The sequence below is a fragment of the Poromitra crassiceps genome, assembly GCF_964638095.1.
Source record: "Poromitra crassiceps genome assembly, chromosome: 26".
NCBI lineage: Eukaryota > Metazoa > Chordata > Actinopteri > Beryciformes > Melamphaidae > Poromitra > Poromitra crassiceps.
The window spans coordinates 5,366,105-5,389,967 of NC_139640.1; the positions used below are offsets into that span (position 1 = coordinate 5,366,105).

General features: G+C 42.3%; 1 protein-coding gene across 1 annotated transcript in view; it reads left to right on the plus strand.

The window, feature by feature from the left end:
• Positions 1–20,338, plus strand: part of LOC310798624 (importin subunit alpha-6) — a 36,802-nt gene extending 16,464 nt beyond the window's left edge. The window contains exons 7-14 of the mRNA XM_083661166.1: positions 2,939–3,027; positions 3,158–3,257; positions 6,624–6,787; positions 9,147–9,225; positions 9,317–9,442; positions 13,328–13,455; positions 14,126–14,304; positions 18,150–20,338. Of these exons, the coding sequence (XP_083517292.1) occupies positions 2,939–3,027; positions 3,158–3,257; positions 6,624–6,787; positions 9,147–9,225; positions 9,317–9,442; positions 13,328–13,455; positions 14,126–14,304; positions 18,150–18,337 (1,053 nt within the window). The 3' untranslated portion in view covers positions 18,338–20,338. The remainder of the gene's footprint in view (positions 1–2,938; positions 3,028–3,157; positions 3,258–6,623; positions 6,788–9,146; positions 9,226–9,316; positions 9,443–13,327; positions 13,456–14,125; positions 14,305–18,149) is intronic.
• The last annotated feature ends 3,525 nt before the right edge of the window (positions 20,339–23,863 follow it).

Consider the following 23,863-nt stretch of genomic DNA (forward strand, 5'->3'; position numbering starts at 1 on the left):
TCCATCTTCTAGTCTCAGATTGCCCTCTGATGAGCAATTTCCATGCGGGGAATCCCCCGGGGGAATTCCATTTTCCCGTGGAAACCAGGGGCCGTATTCATAAAGATTCCTAGTACCGTAAATTTCGGACTATAAGCCGCGGCTTTTTCCCCGTTTTTTGGCCGTTTTTGGCCCCTGCGGCTTATATAACGGTGCGGCTTATCTATGGATTTTTTCAGCAAAAAAATAAATAAAAAACAGAATTCTCTCTTCTTTAGCACTCTTTCTAACTATAAATCCACTTCTGTTTTAATTTCCTCTCTTGCCCTCTTTTCACCACACCGCGGACACTGTGTGCACTGTAAAAAAAAACACGGGTGGTGTTGTGTTATGTTGTTTTGTTGAAATGTTAATAAATGGGAGCTTCCTCAAACAGCCATCTCTTTCCCGACAATCCCCTCTGTGCACGAACCCTTACATATGGTAATTAAACATTAAAACACAAACACAAAAAAAAACATTAAAACACCCGCGGCTTATAGTCCGGTGCGGCTTATATATGTAACAAACAGTCAATTTTGCTGCTGCGGCTTATAGTCCGGTGCGGCTTATAGTGCGGAAATTACGGTACTAAGAGTTGCTCTCAGTGACGAAATTCGAAGAAAATTCTTAGAATTAGGACGTTTTCGAAGAATTTGCCTTAAAGTTAGGACTAGATCCTGGTAAAGATAAAAGTGACTCACAAAACATCTTAGCCCTTAAGAGAGCTCCTAAGGTGGAAAACTGATAAGAGGAGGGAGGAGGACTTTTAAGAGGCTTGAGAGTTTCTTTAGCAGAGGAGAAAATGGCAGAAAGACAGAGAGGTAGGATAAATATTCTCCTAACTCTGAATTGTGCTAACAGTAAGCATTGCTCCTCCGTCCAGTTAGGTTTTCCTGTTCTGCGTGTTTCCATTGCAATCAAGGACATTGATGACAGCTGAGTCAATTTCCCCTGAAATGACCAGCATGGCAAATAAACATATAGACGGTTTTAACTTGACAACAAAAACATTCTAAATTGAACCCACGCTCACTTCCTGTTGCAGTGTTTGCTATGGACATAAAAGAAAAAAAAACATTCAAGGGCAGGACTGACCATTCCGTGAAAACCGTCTATACAGCTGAGCGGCGAAAACAAAAGTAACGATGTCGAGTGAATATTTCTGCAGTTTGCCGAATGCTGAGAAAAAGGAAGTGCTGTGGTGGGGTTGCGCTCTGGTGAAAACCGTCTATAAATAAATATATTAACTGTCAGCATGTGAACACTGCACAAGTCTGTGTGTTCAAACATTTAGTAGCTACCGGTACTTTTAAAGTCTGGCTTACTTTATTGAATTAATTAATTTAATTTAATTTAATTTTTTATTTATTACTTACTAAATTCTATGAACGGTTTATTTCACTGTCCATTCTATCACTGAGTGTGTTTTTCTTTTTTTCTTTGTTGATCAACCAATCACAGCTCCTAAAATAATGAGTCATACCTAGCAACGGGGTCAACCACACCTCCTCACTAAGATAAAAGTTTCTGTCATTTCCTTCCTCAGAGTTGCTCTGAGAACTTTAAATCACTCCTAAGCTAAGACTCCTGGCTAGAAGTTTTTAGGCTAAGTTAGGAGCTCTCTGATACCGCTTTCAGACAGACACGGTTCTGGTTCTGGCTCTGGCTCCGTTCTGGAGTCTCAGAACCTTGGTGCTTTCTGGCGAACCAGCCCGTGTTCACACCAGTTTAAGCGGAACCAAAGTGGGAGGACATTATTCGGTAGTCCTTCTTCAGTTTTTTTTTTTTTTTTTAAGTTTATTAATTATTTGGTCTGGCGTTCGAGTGAACCCAGCCTTGGCCCTCTCTTCTGCAAGTTCGGCCTACGACTTGCTCTTTCTTGTACTGCTTTCTAGCTTTTCTTGAGATTCGGTAGATGCCCAAATCGCCACTAAACATTTGGTTTCCTCAGGAGACCACTGCAAATTATTTTTCTCCATGTTGTTGCTGCCTTCTTCTCCTTCCTGCTCATTTTCACAGCCTAGAATGAGACACGCCCACTGATGATGTCACGGTTCCCAAGGAAAACCAACTATTTTTTGGTTCCGCTGAGAACCAACTTTTCAGGTTCCGAACCAATTATTTTTTCAGTCTGAACGCGCCGGCCAGTTCAGATTAGGGGTCTGGAACCGGAACCGGCACGGAGCCCTGCCGGTGTGAAAGCCCTATGAGAGGATTCTCAGAATGTTTGTGCATACGGCCCCAGGCCTTTACAGACACTTCAGAGGCTAATTAAACCCGCAAACCAGCGCAATACACTGGGGGAACCCTGCATCAGAGCATTTTCTGGCCGTATCGATACAGTAGTAGTAGTAATCCGAAAAAAGCTGTACTAGGAACTAGGGATGTTCATCAATTATCGAAAATCGATAATTGATCGTTAAGGATTGGAATCGATCCTGTGGCATTTGGATCGATTTTGTTATTATAAAAAAAAAAAAAAAAAAATTGGACTAGGTTTGGGTGGAATTCGTTCCTCCTCGCCCCACTCCATTGCACAGCCGACTAACGTGAGGTGGAGCTTCATATAGTCTCTAGTTTTCTGGCTGGGCACGGGCCTTTGTGCCAACAAAACTGTTTTAAACATGGGGAATTCACACCGGCATGCGCCGGGGACAGCAGAGGGTTGGAGAGGAGACACATTGAAATAAAGAGTTCATTGAGGAGAACACGTTGTCTTTCGTATTTTCTGCCATAGGCATTCATTTTGTAAAAAAAATAAAAAAAAATGAAAATTTTCTAAGTATTAATATGATCGATAATTGATCGTTAATTTTCACCGATTATCGATTTTGGAAAATTTTCAAAATGAACATCCCTACTAGGAACTCTGAGTGTGGGAGTATGGGACATAATGTGATGAGTTGATGTGTTTCAGGCCGTCTGGGCGTTGGGGAACATCGCCGGAGACAACGCCGAGTGCAGAGACTACGTGCTCAACTGTGGCATCCTGCCTTCTCTACAACAGTAGGTGTCTTTCCCCTGTGCGTGTGTCGAGGGGGGGGGGACTTTCTGAACGTGTTGCATGTCAAATTAATGATATTAATTAATTAATTACGCATGCCCACAATAACAGTTGGATTTTCTTCATGCCTAGGCTGCTCGCCAAATCCAACCGTCTCACAATAACCCGGAATGCAGTGTGGGCTCTTTCCAACCTGTGCCGAGGAAAGAACCCGCCGCCAGAATTTGCCAAGGTCAGTTCCACTTTCCACACAAGCATATCCTGTCTGATCTCCAGCGTGTGTTGGCTTCCACACAAGCATATCCTGTCTGATCTCCAGCGTGTGTTGGCTTCCACACAAGCATATCCTGTAGGGCTGGGTTCAAAAAATCGATTCTCCGATTTTTTTATCGATTTTTATTTTAATCCTCGATTATCGATTCATATGTCCAGAGATCGATTTTTTTTTAATTATTATTATTTTATTTTTTTTATAAACAGGCTAAAATATTATGCTGTGTGTGGTAGTTGAAACATAGTTTCAAGTTGACGTTTATTTATGTTTGTAGTTGAAACAAAAACTATAAAAAATACTGTAAGCTACATGAATGGAAATGTTTGATCATTAATATCTACTTTTAGAAATTATATAGGCTGAAATCAAATCACTGTGCATAATTGTGAAAGTGTCTTTATTGACAGACGAAAAGGCTGTTATTTACCCTTTGTCACCACCTGGTGAGTAAATATATGTGTAACTAAAACCATTAAAATTGACAACCGGTCCGCAACTTTTTCCCCCCATGTATCTACTTGGCTGGTTGGGAACCCCTGTGTTACATAACTGGACAGTCATGTAATTCAGGGTACAGCTCAAAAAACACGTTTTGGTATCACTAACCAAATCAATATTGAAATTGATCGAATCGGAATCTAATCTAATCTAATCGAAATTAATCGATTCGCAACCTTGTGAATCGGAATCGAATCGATTCTTGAAATTTGAACCAATACCCAGCTCTAATATCCTGTCTGATCTCCAGCGTGTGTTGGGTTTACTCCTGGATTCAACGCTCTATCTGATTACAACCCAGCATACAGCGAATGAACGGCGGTGAAGGAAAAATGTTCTCTCTTTAAAGTCGTCGAAATGAACCCAACAAGTGGCAAGTAGCGCGAGGGTCGGAGACGTTTCAGAGGCTGAAAACAAATCTCGTCTTGATGACAGGGTTGAGAGGCGGTAATAAAAAATCTGCACACTGCCAGCTGCTCCCAAATATTTAATCGAGGCCACAAAAAGTGTGACGTTTCGGGCAAAGCCCTTCCTCAGACATGAATAAAGTGTAGGGACACACCCCTTAAGTACCCTCGCAGGGGTCACCTGACACATCATGTGATACATAGAAGAGTTAGAGTGCACTTGTTTGACCAGTATACACAATAATCAAATAGCAACTGGCAATATCAAAACTTAAATGTCTCAAAGGACAAGTAATATAACGGCAGTTTTCAGAACAACTTGAATATCACATAAACAAGGGTTATCAGGTATAAACCGTCATAATGAAATGTAATATTTAAGAAGAAAGTGTGATGCAACTATTGCGAGGTGGTCTCTACTACTTTGAAATTGTGGTGGTAGTAAAAAAGTATATGAAGATACCACAGCTGTGAAGAAAATGACAAGACAGAGAGGGTTGAGAGGCGGACCATATAGCGTGTCGATGATTTGATTTGACAATTCTGCGGACTGGTTTTGGCATTGGCCAATCCTGGTGTGTTCCGCCCCCAAATCGAGTGGGATTCAGCGTGTTGTCGTGCTACGCGAGTGGGATCCGCCGAGTACCAGGCAGCCAGCGGCTTCTGTGTGGAGCGGAGCGGACAATCCGATGCATGGGTGCTGTCCGTCCGCCTGAAATCTCCGAGGGGCGACCCCTGACAACCAGGCTCTCTGAGGCACGCGCCGGTTACGCTATTGCGGTAAATACAATATTCCTGGAATGCGAGTTTAACGAGCCAGTTACATTTCTTTGCATTCTTAGACATTACCGTTTGCTTTATTTTGTATGTTACATACAATTGGCCAAGTTAGTAGTTAGTTTATGGGCTAGAAATTGTGCCAGATTACAGGCACTAGGCGCCATTTTCTAGAGGCAATCCGATGCATGCCACTTGTTGGGTTAAAGAGAAAATTATCCTGAAATGAAGATTTGATTGACAGCTGCCATGTCGTGATATGATTGGTTGAAATGGGGTAGAAATTTGATAGTGCTAGGTGACGTCAGCAAACTGTAGATTACTGTTATGAATGCAATCTTGAAAAATGAACTTTTGATGTGAAAAAGTGTGAAGAACTAAAGGAATTAGATTTTTGTGATTTTTTTTTTGCCATACATTATTAAATAGGTGCACTGAATACCCAGGTATTTGAACTAAAATAAAAGAAGTCATTTTTGGGTTCAGCTCGACTTTAAAGTCGAGCTCCAGTCGAGCTCCAGTCATGTTATAAACGGATACACCAACTTTTTGGGAGTTTCATCCATTTGCCATATCGCCCATATATAACCAAGATACACAATACCTTTCCCATCACTCTCCATACAGTATACAGTGAGCTACAGTCGTCAAGTTAGTATCAACAGTGAATTGGGGGAAACGCTACAGCCGTTCAAAATCATCAAAAACACACATTTCTAACGGCGCCAAAAAGCCAAATGTACATGTTGTGACTCTGGTACTCGCCACGCGATGAAATAATAATCCAAAATGCAGAGAAACGCTCTTTTTTTTTAAGGTAAATAAATAGCCAGAACTACTTTATAAACATGGCCGCCAGGTGTGCAGCGGAAGTCGGTGTGGGGATTTACTACGAAAATGACGTTTGACGTAACTATGAATTATTATTTCATCTCGTGGTGAATACCCGAGTCACAACATGGACATAGAGCTTTTTGGCGCTGTTAGAAATGTGTGTTTTGAACGGCTGTACCGTTTCCTCCAATTCATTGGTGATACTACCTAACTACTACTACTACTTAGCTCACTGTATACTACAGTATACACTGTAACTTCCCAAAACTTGGCATATCCCTTTAAGATGTATATAAAATACTCTACTTTGAATAATAATTTGTGTCTGATTGGTTTTTCTGCAAAAAAGGTTAAATTCTCTTGTTAAAATCGTTAAGATGACTTCCCCTCCTTCTGCCTCTTTAAGAATTACCAAGCAACCATAACATAACTAGCCAATCACAGCATACAAACAAGCAACCATAACATAACTAGCCAATCACAGCATTCAAACAAGCAACCATAACATAACTAGCCAATCACAGCAGACAAAACACGGGCTCTAACTGCTGAATACTGGGCAGAGATTGGCTGCAGTATTTGTGATGTTACGAATGATGCTGGTAGAAAATGGCATTTTCAGTGAGCTCAGAGAAACCTTTGTGAAAACAGCCTTCTAGTGTCAAACTCTGCACAGACATCATTCTGCACAGTGAAGCTCAGACCTCCAACTGAATGAAGAATAAATAAAACATATTTTTTGACTTTAGGGGGTGTTTAATAATATAACGGTATTCTCTCTTCCATCCCCTGGTCCCTGGCTTGGCAGGTGTCTCCCTGTCTGAGCGTGCTGTCCAGGCTGCTGTTCAGCAGCGACGCGGACGTCCTGGCCGACGCCTGCTGGGCGCTGTCCTACCTGTCCGACGGCCCCAATGACAAGATCCAGACCGTCATCGATTCCGGGGTCTGCCGCCGCCTGGTGGAGCTGCTGATGTAAGGAGCTGTTCCACTCACTACCCTGTTGTTCCCAGAGGACAATCTATACGCAGGGGTCTCAAACTCACGGCCCGCGGGCCACATGCGGCCCGCCGGCGCCCCCGGTGTGGCCCGCGATGGAATAGCAAAAAAAAAAGAAAAAAGATGCCCACTGAATAAGTTTCCAAATGTTCATGTCGTTCTGGCCAATACTCCACTTCTGTTATATCTTATATCGTCTGTCCAGAAAAAAAAGTCACTTAAGCAACATCAGCCTTTCAGCCAACACAGAGGGCAGAGCGGATTACTGAGCTGTCAAGTGACATTTATGATCAGTTCTAATTCTAGCTGGAGTTCCAAGGGACAGTTGAAAATTAACACTGCCTAATTTAGTAATGTGCATTGTCCCTAAAAAAAGAAAACAAAATCCCTCAAATAAACAAATAAATTGTGAATGTAAAAAATAGATTGCCCCTCAAATAAATGCATAAATTGTTAATGTTGAGAATTCGAACGGTTGCATTTTTCTCTCTTTTTTTTTTAAATACATGAAGTGGCCCCCTTGCGACAAGACTGGACACTCAGCGGCCCCCCAGGTCATTTGAGTTTGAGACCCCTGATCTATAGAGTGCCGAAATCACACCCTCTTCCGGGTTAGGCTTATGAACCAAGGGATTTCATCCGCCGTTCATTTTTCCATCTACGTTTCGTAAAATGTTTATTGAAATAGTTTTACATTGGCAAACCAAGCGATTCAGCTATATTTAGAATTAGGTGAGACCATATATCATTTCACTCTCAGACCTAGTCTGACTCGACAGAAGCAGGCTGCAGGGATCAGCTCTTCCATTGGCTCCAACCATTTCAGGGAAAACCCTTTCCGCTCCCCGCGTGTCCGCTCTCAAATGCCTCCGCCGCTGTGAAACAACAACGCTAGCTAGCAAGCTAGCAACCTACACGCTGAAAATGGCAAGTTTTGATGAGGATTTGGATTGTGCAATAAAGCAGGCCTGCTTGCTGCTTTCAGGGGATGGTTGTCGATGACCGAGCATCCCCCCCTCTTCCCCCACGATACCAGAATGAGAGTGAGTTGAGTCAGACTCTCCTGAAACGTGTGGAAAAGTGTGGAGATAGTATGGCAAGCGTGACTAAAGCTTAATTTATACTTATTAGAAAGTGTCGCTCAGCACATGGTCGCAGACGAAAAATAAAGTGTCGCTCATGTTGCTGCATTTATGCTTCTCTCCTCGGCTCAACGGTCACGTGACGCTATAGACAGAGGGAGGCAGAGAACTAGTGCAGACAGCCAAGAGAGGGAATGCTGTCAGTGAACCCACGTCGGAGGCAAGATGTAACTGCAGCCGCATATAATATAACGACACACAACTCACCTCCTCTCTCTCTGGGAAGTTGGTCACGGTGTTCTTTGTGATTTTCACGAAGTCATACATCAAGGACATGCGGATAAAAAATAGCGGAGACACGTTCATTCATTTCATTTCAGCAAAAACTAAAACAAGGAAGTCACGCGCGTGCCGTCTATATAGCCAATCACACTTGCACGACATTATGTGACGTAGTCAGCGACACTAGACATTTCACCAGGTAGCAGACACTGCTGCTCGCCGACACTTGAAAGTGTCGACTCAAGTCCTCATTTCTGTCGGCAACCGTTTCAAAAGTGTCGGCAGACAAAGCATAAATTGGGCTTAACTCAGACCAAAACTCAAATATAAAGACATTGATAAAAAAAAATGAGTTAAATCTTTTAGTGAAATGTTGCCTCTCCTGATTCTAAATATAGCTGAATCACATGGTTTGACGAAGTAAAGCTATTTTAATAAGCATTTTACATAATGTCGATGGAATAATGAACGGCGGATGAAATCCCTTGGTTTGTATGCCTAACCCGGAAGAGGGTGTGACTTCTGCACTCTATTCACCACGCCCACTTTTTTTTCAACAGTGTCGACAGTGTTTTCTCACTGCCAGTAGCCTAACTACAGTAGGGTTTGACAGATAGCTAGTCCGACCGGTGTCAGCACAGCCAGAGCTCCCAGTCCTCGCTGCTCGTTAAAGATTTCCAAATAGGCGTTATTCTGATAAACTGGTCACATATATGTTACGTTCTCACCCGAAAAATATTAAAACTAAAACAGTTGGGTTTTTTTTGCTTGAAAACAGCTTTTTGGCAAGTCTAAAAATGACTACGGTAGGCTTAATCTAGTTCCGTGTCTAAAAGCGGAAAGACGATTACAAAATGACGTCATGCAGAAGCGTCCTTGTATGGGCAAAGATGAAGGTGAATAGAGAAGCGAGAAAATGGCACCGCCGAGCCCCGCACTCACTGTGAATGTGTTGTTTGTCTGCTCTCCAGGCACAGCGACTACAAAGTGGTGTCTCCCGCTCTGCGCGCCGTGGGCAACATCGTGACAGGAGATGACATTCAGACACAGGTAGAGTATTTCACTCATTCACTCAGCTCACCTCCAGGCTCCAAACCAGCATCAGTGGACTCAGCCCCCTCGTTACGTTGTGTCATTTCAGGTGATTCTGAATTGCTCCGCGCTGCCCTGCTTGCTACACCTCCTCAGCAGTCCCAAAGAGTCCATCAAAAAGGAGGCCTGCTGGACCGTATCCAACATCACAGCAGGAAACAGAGCTCAGATTCAGGTGAAGGGGGGGTTTCGACCCTGTTCACAGGTTTCCCACGGTCATGGAAAACCTGGAAACGTCATGGAATTTCGAAATGCCATTTTCCAGGCCTGGAAAAGGTCATGGAATTTAAAAAATCTCATTTTCCAGGCCTGGAAAAGTCATGGAATTTTCGAAATATCATTTTGCAGTCCTGGAAAAGTCACAGCATTTCAAAATGTCATTTTCCAAGTCTGGAAAAGGAATGGAATTTCTAAAACACTTGAAAGTTTTTGAAAAGTCATGGAATTTTGTCTGTAATTAAATTGTTAGACTAATCTTCTATACAAGCACACAACTTAAGCTTAAGTTATCCTTTATGTATTCCCATGGGGAAATTCCTCCTCTGCATTTGACTCATCCTCTACTAGGAACCTTCCTAGAACTAGGAGCAGTGGGCAGCCACAGTGTAGCGCCCGGGGGCCAACTCCAGTTCTTTTGCCAGTGCCTTGGTCAGGGGCACTGACAGGAGTATTAACCCTAACATACATGTCTCTGATGGTGGGAGGAAACCGGAGCACCCGGAGAAAACCCACACGAACACGGGGAGAACATGCAAACTCCACACAGAAAGGACCTGGGACGGACTGGGGTTCGAACCCAGGACCTTCTTGCTGTGAGGCAACAGTGCTAACCACTGAGCCACCGTGCTGTCTAAGTGGATAACCTTCCACATAATGTTAACATAGTAGCTGTGTTGACATAACAGCTCTAATATATGTTGATGTTGGTACTACTTGTATTTTATATTAACACTTTTATGGAAAATCCCTGTTTTATTTCAATAGCTTCCATGCAATGTGACGTAAGCCACTTCTAAACATGAAGTCTGGACCATGTCCGGCTAGCCAGAGCAGGATATTTTCCGGTTTTACCTTTCTAGACATTAGGGCTGTCAATCTCCCTCTATAATCAAATTCGAATTTCAGTGCTTTATACATTTTAATATTCGAATTATATTCGAATATTTTAATTAATTTTTAATTGAAAAAAAAAAAAAAAAGGTTTTTGGATAAAATAATTGATAATAAAAAAAGACACAGCCTTTGTTTGAGCTCCTTATCAATAAACAAATAAGTAAACTTTGCCAAAACAACAATGAGCCATAAACAAAAAAAAATCAGTCACGTATTGCACTTAAGAGCTACATGTTTACATTCAGTATAGCAGCTTCAACAGTCAACTTCAGTTAACAATGAATGAACATACATTTTAACACATTGACTGCCAGACGTTTTTTTTTGCTGTAGGTAGCTTCTGCCAAGCCGTTTTTTGAGGATTATGGCTCATTTTATAAGAGCCGAGGATTCGTTTCAGCTTGGAGTTTGTGAACATACAATATCTCAAAAGTACTAATAGAATGTGTACTTTCTCTGTCTAAAAGAGTTAGTTTGTAGAGTTAGTAGTTATGTAAGCATTAGCAGTTGAATACAGCATGGTTTTAGCGTGAAAAAGAATATTCAGAGATAAACGGCTTTTTGTGAAATTGGATGGAACTGTCACTTTAACCATTCATTTTTGGCTCTCTCTCTCTCTCTCTCCCTCCCCCTCTCGCTCTCTCTCTCTCTCTCTCCCTCCCTCTCGCTCTCCCTCCCTCTCTCTCTCTCTCTCTCTCTCTCTCTCTCTCCCTCCCTCTCGAGTTGCTTCAACTCCGCCCTCCGTGGGCGGACAAGCTTGTCACCAGTCAGTGCTTTGCTGCTCTCCTGTGCCTGTCTGGCCTGTCTGCACGGCCGCTGTTTGAGGAAGTCGGGATGGACTCGCTTGTTTGGAGTTTTGGTTGAGAGAAGCTTTTGCGATTCTGGTCATATTTATGCTGCGTGTTTCAAAGTGTGTTCCTCCACCTGTTATCTATCACCCGATCATAGTAGATCGGCTGAATCTATTATGTAAATTTGCAATCCCGCATCGCCAGCAATCAGCGCGAAAAGGAGAATGGCTGGGCTGAGAATGGCTTGACAAGTTAAAAAAATGCTTTCCTTTCTCTAGCAAGGAGAGCACTGTTGCCACTTAGTGGGTCGGTGGAATGGGTTGTAAACGTTCGGTGGCTCCAATAATTATATAAGAGATGTAAAAGGCTTAGATGCACAACCCACCGTCAAAAAAAAAAAATCGATGCCAAAAACGTGTAAACACGTTGTTGGCAGGGAACAGCTGGATTCTGAAAACGTGTTCATACGTTGTTGGCAGGGAATGTGTTAAGAGCTACAGGTAGGTTTACATCAGTATAGCAGCTTCAACAGTCAACTTCAGTTAACACTCTTTTCTTCAAGTATGTTGTCAGAACTTGTCACTGTTCTAGTGTTCTAAAAAAAAAAAAAAAAAAATTAAATATTCGTTTTAAAAAAATAATAATAATCGAATTTCGTTCATAATTATTAAATTCGAATAATATTCGAATATCAAAATTCGTTTCAACAGCCCTACTAGACATGAGGAGTCTGTGTTTAGAAACAGCTGGAAATGGTCAGTATTTCTCTCTGTGGATGTCGAGTAGAGTAGAGTGGGCGGGGGGAGGGGGTGCGGTCGGGTGTATCGATAAAAAGAAATGTGATGTGGAAACGGCTTTAGCGAATCCGTAACCAAACTCGAGTAAAGTGCCATAAACTTTGTAAAGTGCCATATAACCACCTGCCCACTCAGACATACATGATCCGGAACATGAGCTGCTGGTGTTAAACAGCAGCCGTTTTTCCAATAATGTGGATCCTATACTAGGGGCTCAGATGGTCGTGATCCGCACTCGTGGGAGTGCGCATAATGTGGCTAATTGTTTCTAAACATGCAGGCTGACCGGCTAGTAGGGGTGTCAAAAATAATCGATTATAAGATGCATCGCGATGCGGACGTGCACGATTCTGCATCGATTCACAAATGTCAAAAATCGATTATTATTATTTTTTTTTTATTTTTTTTTTTTAAATAATCGAATAAAATATAATGGAAGTACATGCAATTGTTTATTTGGATCATAATACAATGCAATTCCAAATGCACTTTTATTTTAAAAGTAGCCACACAGTGAGAAAAAAGAAAGTGAGAAATAAGAAATCATGTATTGGGAAAAAAAGTGATGCATCGATTTAAAGCCCCAAGCAGTAACTTTTCCAACTGCGCCCTCTGCGTGCATTAGTATCGATAACGATATCGCCGTTCAAAGTCAACAAAACACAGCGCCAGAAAGCTCTATGTACATGTTGTGACATCGGGTACTCACCACGTGATGAAATAATAATCCATAGTTCCGTGAAACATCATTTTCGTAGCAAATCCGAATCGAGTTACTTCCTTGCTTTCAGGCAGACAGCGCTTACGCTGTCGATTTTATTGACACGGGACGCTGACAGCAAACTGCTTAGTCCCAGTGCTGGCCAATGGAGGGCGGTGTGGGATAAATAAAGCCGAGAGTCTCCCTATTACCAGTCAATCTACCATGTCCTAAGACTAAAAAGATCTTTTATTACAATAAAAAATGTCAAAAATCTTACTGATTGGGGCTTTAAGCTGCATCGAGATGCATCGATAATCGTAATCGAATCGAATCGTAGCCCTCTGAATCGTAATCGAATCGTGAGGCCAGTGAAGATTCACAGCCCTACCGGCTAGCAGCTGGTCATAATCTGCATTTCACTGCATGTTTAGAAAGGGCTGTAGTGACTCTCAAGCATGAAAATCCAATTAAGATGTTTGTCTTATTTGTCCAGTGTAGTAATAATTTCTGGTATTGATTCAGAGTCACCGCCTCACATTATGGATCCTTGAAAAGTAATGGAATTTTTTTGAAAAGTCATCCATGAAACTGTAGCACACCACACTTGGAGGAGGGTGTTTGTAGCTGATAACGTGTCAAATCTCTTTTCCCCTCAGATTGTGATTGATTCCAACATTTTCCCAGTACTTATCGAGATTCTTCAGAAGGCGGAGTTTCGCACCAGGAAGGAAGCAGCGTGGGCGATCACAAACGCCACCTCCGGGGGCACTCCTGCACAGATTAGGTAATTTCTTTTGCCGCAGTCCCATCGGTCATGACTTCTCTGGGATATCATGAGGTATGCAAGGTTCGTACGGTCAAGAAAAACCACGCTGAGTTTAAAATAATTCATGTGCTAAGAAAGAATGTAACGTTCACAATATATGAGAGATATATATATATATTAGGCTTGTGAATCTTCACTGGCCTCACGATTCGATTCGATTACGATTCAGAGGGCTACGATTCAATTACGATTATCGATGCATCTTAAATCGATGCATTACTTTTTTCCGCAATACATGATTTATTTTTTCTCACTTTCTTTTTTCTCACTGTGTGGCTACTTTTAAAATAAAAGTGCATTTGGAATTGCATTGTATTATGATCCATAATTAAAATAAACAACTGCATGTACTTCCATTATATTTTATTTTATTATAATATATATATATCGATGCAGAATCGTGCACGTCCGCATCGCGATGCATCTTATAATCGATTATTTTTGACACCCCTAATATATATATATATAAACAAACATTAAATATATGATATTAACATCAGTGAATGGTCATAAGTTGTTTTCTTCCTCTCAAGTACCCCCTGCAGTATAAACCCCTAGGGGTGCGCGTAGCCCAGATTGGGAACCTCTGCCTTATGTGATTGTGATTTCCTGTTGGGTGTGTGAGTAGATACCTGGTGTCTCTCAACACCATCAAGCCCCTGTGTGACCTGCTGACGGTGATGGACTCCAGGATCGTGCAGGTCTCCCTCAACGGCCTGGAGAACATCCTCCGCCTGGGAGAGCAGGACGCCAAGCAGAACGGGACGGGCATCAACCCCTACTGCGCCCTCATCGAGGAGGCCTACGGTACTACAAACTCACATCCAGTATACAGCTGGAATCAAAGAAGGTTTCTCAACAACCTTGACTGCTTCTAGGAGGTGTAGTTGCTGTGGGGGATCCATTCAAATGCAAGAGAAGATGTTCTGAATTTCCCACACTGGACTTTATTGAGTGGCTATACAAGTGTGGAATGTGGGTTCTGGAAATAAGAAACAATAGTAGAGTGAAGCTAGTACAGAAATAAATACAGCACAACCAGCTGTTTAAACAGCTGTGCTACCTTGATATTACTCTTTGGCCACAAGGGGGCAGTTCAACATCAATTATGCGGCAATTTCCATACAACCAATAAATAAGTGTTAAAGGGGCCATATTATGCATTTCTTAATTTTGTATCATATATATGTTGTTACAATCTTGGATGGTCATATTAAACATGGGCTAAGCTTCAAATAAATATGTGAAAGTGTTTTAATGTTACCCCCATGAACCACCCCTCGCGCCTATGAACTCTCGTAGACGAGATGACATGGATTTATGGCGATTTTGTGCGAGAACCATAATTTTTGTGACGTCAGTAAGGACTTGTTACCCTGGCAACAAAGCGTTGCCGCCGGCCGGCGCGCAGCGCGCGCACGCTAGCTCCCACCCTTCCCCTCTCTTCCCTGTTCTGTGTTTCAGTAACCCGCGGCGGCGTCACCACTCACCAGGCTCTCTCTAGCCTGGCTGTCTGGGACTAACACAACAGTAGTAGTCTCATGGAATAACGGATTCCAGACCGCAAAAACAAGGAGACGACATGGAAGTGAGCCAGGATGTAGGACTGAAGTGGTAAGTTCTGAAAATATGTGTCTCATTCCAGCATCGGTCCAATGTGCTGCTAGGAAGCGCTAACGTTACTTACCGGCTGGGTAACGTTAGCACTTGCTATTTAGCCTAGCAGCACAGCTGCCTTATAGACATGAACAACCGATGAATGACGAAAGGCACATATTTTCAGAACTTGTAACGTTAGTCCAACTTGCTGACTTCTCCAAGTCCTCATTTTGGTTTGGTCCGTGTAGCCTTTGCTAGGAGAGGCACACTATAGTCACAAGCATTTGGGAAGTTAGCTAACTAGCTACATTAGCTAGTGTGAAGCTCCCGGTGTAACGTTATGGCAGGCCGTGGTAATAGAATCCCTGCTTGGCCAGCCACTGAAGGAAATGTCCGGGTGCAGCCCGGCCTAGCGGAGCTGTAGATAGCTAGGGGGATGTTGATAAATCAATTGATAGCTTGCTTTATGTCCAAGTCACGTTTTTCATCGATGGTCAAATTCGTTTTGACAATCAGTTGCTCGTTGATATAATTGTTTTACAACTACCAAATTTAGTAGCCATAGCAGAGATCGCCTGTCTGTTTCTGTTATGCATGACTATCTATCTATCTATCTATCTATCTATCTATCTATCTATCTATCTATCTATCTTATCTAGATAGATAGATAGATAGATAGATAGTCAGACAGACAGACAGACAGTCTCGCTTCTACAGCGATAGCTCTGGGCAGAAGTTTGCAAACGCAAAAACTCCTCGCGCTGCCCACCTGGAGTATTTTCCGGAGGGTGGGGGTTCAGGGACAGGACCTAAAAACAGAGCGTTTCAGACAGAGGGTGAACTGAAGGGGGCAGTGAGAGCCAGTACAAGATAAACAATGAGTTTTTTAAACTATGACTGATGCAATAAGTTACTCTACTGGAGGCCAACAATAAAATAATAATACATTATATTAGCAAAATATGGGCCCTTTAAGACATTGTACACACTATAAATGGTGGAGGCAAACAATGACTTTAGACCGGTACCTGTGGGGGGGGGACAATTCTAGGGGCCCCTGACTGACGGGTCTTTGAGACCTCAGATTCAGAAACTTGTCAGCCAACATCACTGTCTTTCAGAGGGTTTAGTGGGCTCATTTTTAAAGGTAGAGTGAAGATACTGGTCTCGTATGCTAGGAGCTAGAAGACGTAAAGGCATCCATTGATGCCAACCATGTCATGCCTCGTTAAGGTGCTCTTATGCTCGAGCAAAGCTCCGTGGGGGTGGGGCCCCGCGAGTCTCCGTGAGTCACCGTGGAGACCTCGCGCTGGGGCAGATGCCATTATACTCAGAAAGTGATCAGCATGTATTGTACAATGGTGAGAACAGCCCGTGAAAAGTCGCAATGAAACGCTGTGCAGTACTGAGTGTGCTTTCACTCTCAAACGACCGCACATCAGCACATGAAGGACTCACCAAACTTGTTTTTTACTGAAAGCCGTTTTTACTTCTCAGCCCTGATAGCCTACTACTCTGTGCTGCTTTTAATCTCTCTCAATAATGCTCTCAACACAACACATTTACTTGGTGAAATGACTAAAAACGAACAGTTGCAAATCTTAAGTTTATAGCCTACCACATGGGTCAAGAAATGTGGCGAAAACACAGCTCAGTGTTCAGGGCTCAGTGGCTCGAAAGCGGACATGTTTGGAGAGAAGCCGTGCGCTGTTCGCGCTGTGAGGAAAAAAATGTTGCACCGCGCGAGTGCCCGACGGAGCTAGCGAATAACCACGCCCAACAAATTTACGTCATTTGACGCGCCCGCCCCTCGCTCCACCCACGCGCCCTTCACGGCAGGGTGAGCATAATTCCCCCTTTAGGCCTGTGACGGTATTGAAATAGTCTTACCGTGGTGAAAAAGTAGCGTCCTCTACTAGAGCGTTGGCTAATAACTAGGGATGTCACAATATATCGTCCCGCAATATATCGCGATATCAAAACGTGACAATATGTATCGTTGAGAGGAAATCGCATATCGTGAGAAAAATAAGCTGGACATGGTGGCACTGATCTGCATCTGATTGCATGCTCGCTCTCCTTTTCATTGCTTTGTTTGAACAGACGAGGGACGTTACAGACACGGAGGATGAAAATGGTGAAATTACTCAAATTAGCGTGGAGGATGCCCCCCCTCAACTTACAAATCGATCGCAAAAGAATATTGTTAAAATATCATATCGTATCGTTATCATGAACCCAATATCGTGTATCGTATCGTATCGTGAACTGAGTGTATCATGACACCCCTACTAATAACTGATAAATAATATGTAAATAAGCTACCGGTACTCTAAATAAACACTCCACATCCCTAAAAGACGCCTGTGCAGCTGTTCAAGAACCATATTGGACTTGCAATCAATGCAACTTTGTAGTCATCAATGCAAATTAATTTGTAAAAATTAATTTGCAATAGCTGTCAACACATATGCAAATGTCCAAAATGCAGGATGTGTAGGGGCAGCCCACCCTACTCTGCCTATGCCACCCTGCATAAACACACACACTAGGGCTGCACAATTAATCGTATTTTCATCGTCATCGCAATATGAACATGCGCAATAAACACATCGCAAAGACTGCCCGAAACGCAATCAATAACAAAAGTGGTTTTATTCACATGCGTCATGCATTCCCACTCAGCATCTGATCATTTTGTCTTGTGTTGTAAATCCAGCGTACACCTTTCCCTTGCAACAGTGCGCTCCGCCCCTCTGCCAAAGCCCAAACACGCTGTGTGTAGTTTCAGCTAGAGTCAGTGTGTATTTCATTTCTTTATTCAGTGGGCACAGGCTATGTTTAGGGTCTATGTTAGCATTATTAAAGCAGAACGACATAGGAACTGTATAGCTAATATGCATACTTTAATATCATATCGTGCAGGCCTAACACACACACTTGACTGGCGAAAACTGTGGCCCGCTAAATGGTGGTAAACTTTTTGTGGACCGACGGAGTGACTGTATGCTGGTCGCAGCGAATACAAATGTTGATGCATGTGTGCCCTCCAGGTCTGGACAAGATTGAGTTCCTGCAGAGCCACGAGAACCAGGAGATCTACCAGAAGGCCTTCGACCTGATAGAGCACTACTTCGGTGTGGAGGAGGAGGACGCCAGCCTGGCCCCGCAGGTGGACCAGAGCCAAGGCCAGTTCCTCTTCCAGCAGCCTGAGGGCCCCATGGAGGGCTTCCAGCTCTAACCCCCCAACCCCCACCCCACCCCGCAGTGTAACCTCCAGTCTCTGCTGGAGCCTCTGAGTCCACACTCTCTTACCAAGGGCCGCTGTCCCGCCCACCTCTCCTCTGCCCTTGTCTCGTCTCCTGCCCAGACCTTCACGTCTACTAAAGCCTTGCCCACCGCAACACCCTCTCTGGAGGAGAGAGAGAGAGAGAGATGAATGGACAGAGAAATGTATTGGCGGAGCACGTTCAGGTGGCTTGAGACTCGTTTACTGGCTAGTTTCTCCCCCCCTGCGTAGATTCAGTGTCCACGCTGCGGAAAGCCTAGAGTTCCAGAGGGGCAAATGTCGATTCCTTTCTTCTCTCGACGACGTCCCTTCTCGTTGCCCCGTGATCTCGTTATCATTAGAAATGAGTCGAAATGCTATTGTTTGTATTTGCAATTGGATACGGGTGTCTCAGAAATCACCTTCCATATCCCGTTTTGAATGTGAAACTACCTCTTTAAGTCTTCAGAGAGAACAGAAAAAAAACAACCGCCCTGTATGAACACATGAAGCATCAGAGTTGGATTTTTATTATTATTATTTGATTGTTATTATTTCAAAAATCCAATCGTAAATAGTCTGCCTAGCTTCCCAAACAGGGGTGTAGTGATTGCGTGGGTGTCGGGTTGTGTTGAACCTGTACCTTGCCGAGCAGAGAAGAGGATGTATATACAGTTGTACATCAAGGTGTCACATTGTCCTGTTTTCAGTTGGAAGCAGCTGCACATTGCGCCCCCTTGTGGTTATTTCTCCTCTCCTGTCCATTTTGAAATGGACTTATCGACCCAGAGACTCGCTCTCTCCTTATTCATTCCAACGAGAGTCGAGAGAGATCGGAACTTTTTGGAATACGGCCGCTTCTCCGCCTTTCGTCTCCGACCGCAGCGTTGAGTCGAACCTCTTTCAGGAGTGCACCATTTAGCCGCTCGACGCGCAAGAGTTGGATCGGAACGTGATATATCTGTAACGGTGTTACAGTACGAGGGTGTCCAGTAGTGTTTCTGCTGCTTATAATGCTTTGAAAAAGCAGCACATAAAATACAGATTTTTTTTTTTGTCTTTTTGTTTTCTTTTAGTTCACCTCACCCTGAACTAGCAACGGGATATATCATGAAATATTTTTTTCTGCCTGTGATTGTACGTGACCCCTTGGTGATACAATGCATTAGATGTGACGGGTTTTGATATCATTAGCTAGAATTGAGGGTTTTTGTATATTATATATACATGTAAGAAACTGTAAAGAAAGTATTTAACGGATATAAAACTGTGTGGGAAGGTGTGATATGCAGTTCATTTTGTTTTCTGACTGATATGCAGTTGTAGTATTTTACTGTCCCATCACTGCTTCTCCTGTATCGTTGTGAATTTTCCTAATACCTATCCAGAAGGATCCTCTGATTTTTTTTTTATGAACTTTCTACTGATTGTTGACGTTTAAGATGGAGGCACTGATATTTGTCCCGTTTCTTATCTCCGAGTGTTAAGCATTTATCCCCGAACCAGAGCTTTGCATTCTGGCACATTTTGTCATTAACAGTTTAATTTAGTACACGACATAATTTGGTCCAGAATGAGAGATATATATATATATATACACACATGACATTGAGAATATTTCTAATGCAAAAATTATCTCAAGCACATTCAATCGTGTATAGTTTTCTAATATTTCTCATGATTGTATATCTTTTATTTTTATTTTTTTAGGTTTTGGTATTTGTTTTTCTCCTGTTTCGGAATTGAATTTCCTGTGGTAGAATTTCAGCTTCCCGTTTACAGGAAGAGATTTACTGTATCATGCAGCTGTCGTCTCTCTGTTTGCTAAAGTCGAGTGGAGCACAGAGGACTTGCAATGAAGCGGGACTAGTGGTCGTCTGTTATAATTTAACAACTGTTGCCTGGCTTCTCTATGGGGATGTAGACTTGATATTGTGTAAAAAAATTAAATAAACACAAAAAATTGAGAATAAATGCGTCTGTTAAAAAACAAGTGTACACTGTTGTGTTTTCTATGGGGGAAGTGAATTGACGTGGTTTGCAGCCATGCCTACAACTACCCAAGTACAGGCTCAGCTCCACATTGATGGTACTGGTATTACTTTCCCAAGTTATGTAACAAATTACTATTTAATTTTCAGTTAGTGATCAATAAATATGACGCTACTTTGTTGCCACTGGTCACACTGAAGTTAAGTTATCCAAATACCTTATCACCAGTGTTGGGGGGTAAGTCAATACAAAAGTAACATATTACATGTAATATATTACTTTTAACAGTAACTCAGTAATATAACTTATTACCAATACGATTTCAGTAATATTACACCATACTGTGTCAAGTAACACAAGTTACAAATTGAGCCATTAAAAAAAAATCAAAGCACATTTAAATAAGGATACAATCATTTCCAAAATCAAATTGTGTGTTTTTATGCAAATAACCACTATAGATGACAATAACAAAGGAAAAGGATAACAATTCTAATGTGTTGACATTATTTTTCGGGATGGTTCTAGGGCGGCGATGTCATTCTGCTACTGCTGTTATTTTGGTGAAAGTAATGCAAACGTAGTGTAATAATTAACGAGTTACTCTACACAGACAGTAATATTGGAAAGTAACTTATTACTTTCAAATGAAAGTAACTAGTAATATGTAGTATATTACATTTTGAAAGTAACTTGCCCAACACTGGTAACAAATGACTATTTCAATTTGAGCGATCAATGAATATGGTGCTACTTTGTGGGCACTGGTTTTTAATGTCACACTGAAGTTGAGTTATCGCATGTCTCCATCCTTCCATTCATTTGAGTCATAAGTGAAAGATGGTAGAAAAGTGCCTGGAATCGCCCTTAAAGTGCCCCATTGTAATCAAGGATTGAGCCCAACAACAGAGACTCAGAGAAAGCAGTTACCTTCAGGTACTGTGGAGATGGTGGTGTATCCTGGTTGCTAATGTGGTTCCTCCTCTGGTCGTTAAGGGCGCCTGTTCGGAGGGAGGGGAACTGGTTGGAATAGCGTGAACCTCCCACGTGCTATGTCCTACCGGTGAAGCTTCCCCTGTCAGGTGAAAAGAAGCGGCTGGCTAACTGCCTATGTCTCGGAGGAAGCATGGAGCCAGTTTCGGCTCTCCCCAGATCGGCAGAGGATGGAGCAGCAACCAGGATAAATAAATTAAATTAGCACTAATGGGGGATAAAAATGGGATAAAAAATCGGGGGAAAAATATTAAGAGGAGAAACTACTCTTAAAATGCCTTGGTATGCATGATGGTATTTTAGTTTGTGGTTAATAGGCTACAGTATAGGCTCATTGAAGTGTTTGACTTAGTGTAAAAGCATGAAGTCATGTTTCATTAATAATCAGTGTGTTTCGTATCTGGAAAAAGCTGATCAGGAGAAAACAGTCTACAGAAAAACGTCAATTATGAACCCGCCGTTCATGTGCCTTTCTCTCAAACATATTATGAGTGGAAAAATCCCAAACAGAACGCAGACGCTGGAGACGGATGGATACCCTCAAAATATATTAATGCATCCGTTTATTATTCATTTGAAGTTTACATAGTCTAATTGGGACACATTATGCAGTCATGCCTCGATGCAGTTTATGACAGAATGTAGGCCTGAATAGGATACATGTCAGGTAGTAAATCTATAAGTTGACCTACTGCATTTCAGAAAATCACCTATTGTGATGTCATAGGTCCATTGTCTGTCATAATTGGTGTTATGTACTTTTGCAGTATACATTTAAAATCTTTCTAAAAAGCTACAAATAACACAGTCAGTATGGCCATGTAGCCCATTTGCTTCTGTGGGAACCTGCAGAATACTGTCAGTCAGACTGTGTGTTTTGACTGAAGCTGTAGGCCCAGGGCCGGTTCCAGAACAAGATGACTAGGGATGCATCCTAGATAGGAAGGGGTGCACATGCAACGGCCGACCGACCCAGGTGGCCGCCCGGCCGCCCGAAAAATTTGCCATGTTATTTTACTAAAAAGAATGCATTTGACCATCATTTCAAGTAGAATGATACCAGCCAAGCAAGAATATTTCAAGTGTTTCAAGTGCTTTACTGAAATATTTGGACCATATAATGATAATACAATTATCTCAACCTTAAAGCAGCTACGAGCAAGATTTTCGATTGTTATTAAACAGTCTAAATGTAATATTGATGCATCACATCTTACCTATAATCGTAGCTGAGACCAAAGCCGTGTGAATCGGAGATTGCTCTCTTGATGATTATAGAGTCTGTGTCTGTCTTCCGGCGGGTCGGATAGACCAGGAAGTGAAACCAAACGGTTTACGGCAGGCGTGATTTCTAACCCCACATAGGATAAGCAATAACCACGCCCTGTGGCGCCGGGATTGGCCAGGAGCATTGAAGCTTGGGACTAGCACCTGGGTTTTTTCATCTTTTAAAATAAAGATGTTTAAAAAACTATTGCTTGTTACATTTTCAGTGCTGTACCTTTTCTCTGGGTAAGAATTGAGCTTGAAATTAACGATATGATACATTATATTATGATATGAGCTATGAACGTGAACACAACACCGTTTATATTATTGCATGTTTTTGTACATTGTGTAGATTACAATTATTATGCTTATTATTATTATTACTATGCTAAGGAAGGTAGGTGACCATAATTCATTTCAATGTCCGCTCTCGAAATCGCTGTCCGTTCTCAAGAGCTATTCAGTTGGTTCATGAAATCGCTGGGCTGGGTGCCCTCCAGTGTTGCTCCTGGCCAATCCCGGCGCCACAGGGCGTGGTTATTGCTTATCCTATGTGGGGTTAGAAATCACGCTTACGGCAGCTGCATGCCTGCCTTCAACCGTTTCGCTCTGCCTAGCAACAGACCATAAACAAGGAGAACGGCATGCTCGCTACATCTGGGGGCTTGCTACTCTCGTGAACATCTCTCGTTGTATATAACAGTTTGTTTCGAAGTAATTTTGTTATTTTGTTGTTATGGCCAAAGTGGCTGCCGCAAACCATTTCATTTCACTTCCTGATCTGCCCCGGCCGCAGACAGACTAATCATCAAGACAACCGATTCACTCGGGGTTCAAGCGAGACTACTCAGCGTTGGTCTCGTCTACTATTAGAGGTAAGATGTGAGGCATCTATATTAAATTTAGACTGTTTAATAACAATCGAAAATCTTGCTCGTAGCTGCTTTAAAAGGTTACATGTAGGTGCCAAAAAGCCATAAATTCACATCAAAGAACAAAGAAAAACAACAATTATAATTCAAATTTAAACAGTAAGTGTGCAGCTGCAGCATTTATTAAAAAAAAAAAAAAAAACACTCTTTTCAAATGAGCATGCAGACAATAAAAATAAGGGTGCAATGCGTGCTTTTGCACACCTGTAAAACCGGGCCTGTGTAGGCCTACTAAACCAGTAGGCCTACTTGCACAACTTTCCATACCCGTGAAGATTGATTAACCTTTTTTGCCTCGTCTCTGTCTGTGTAA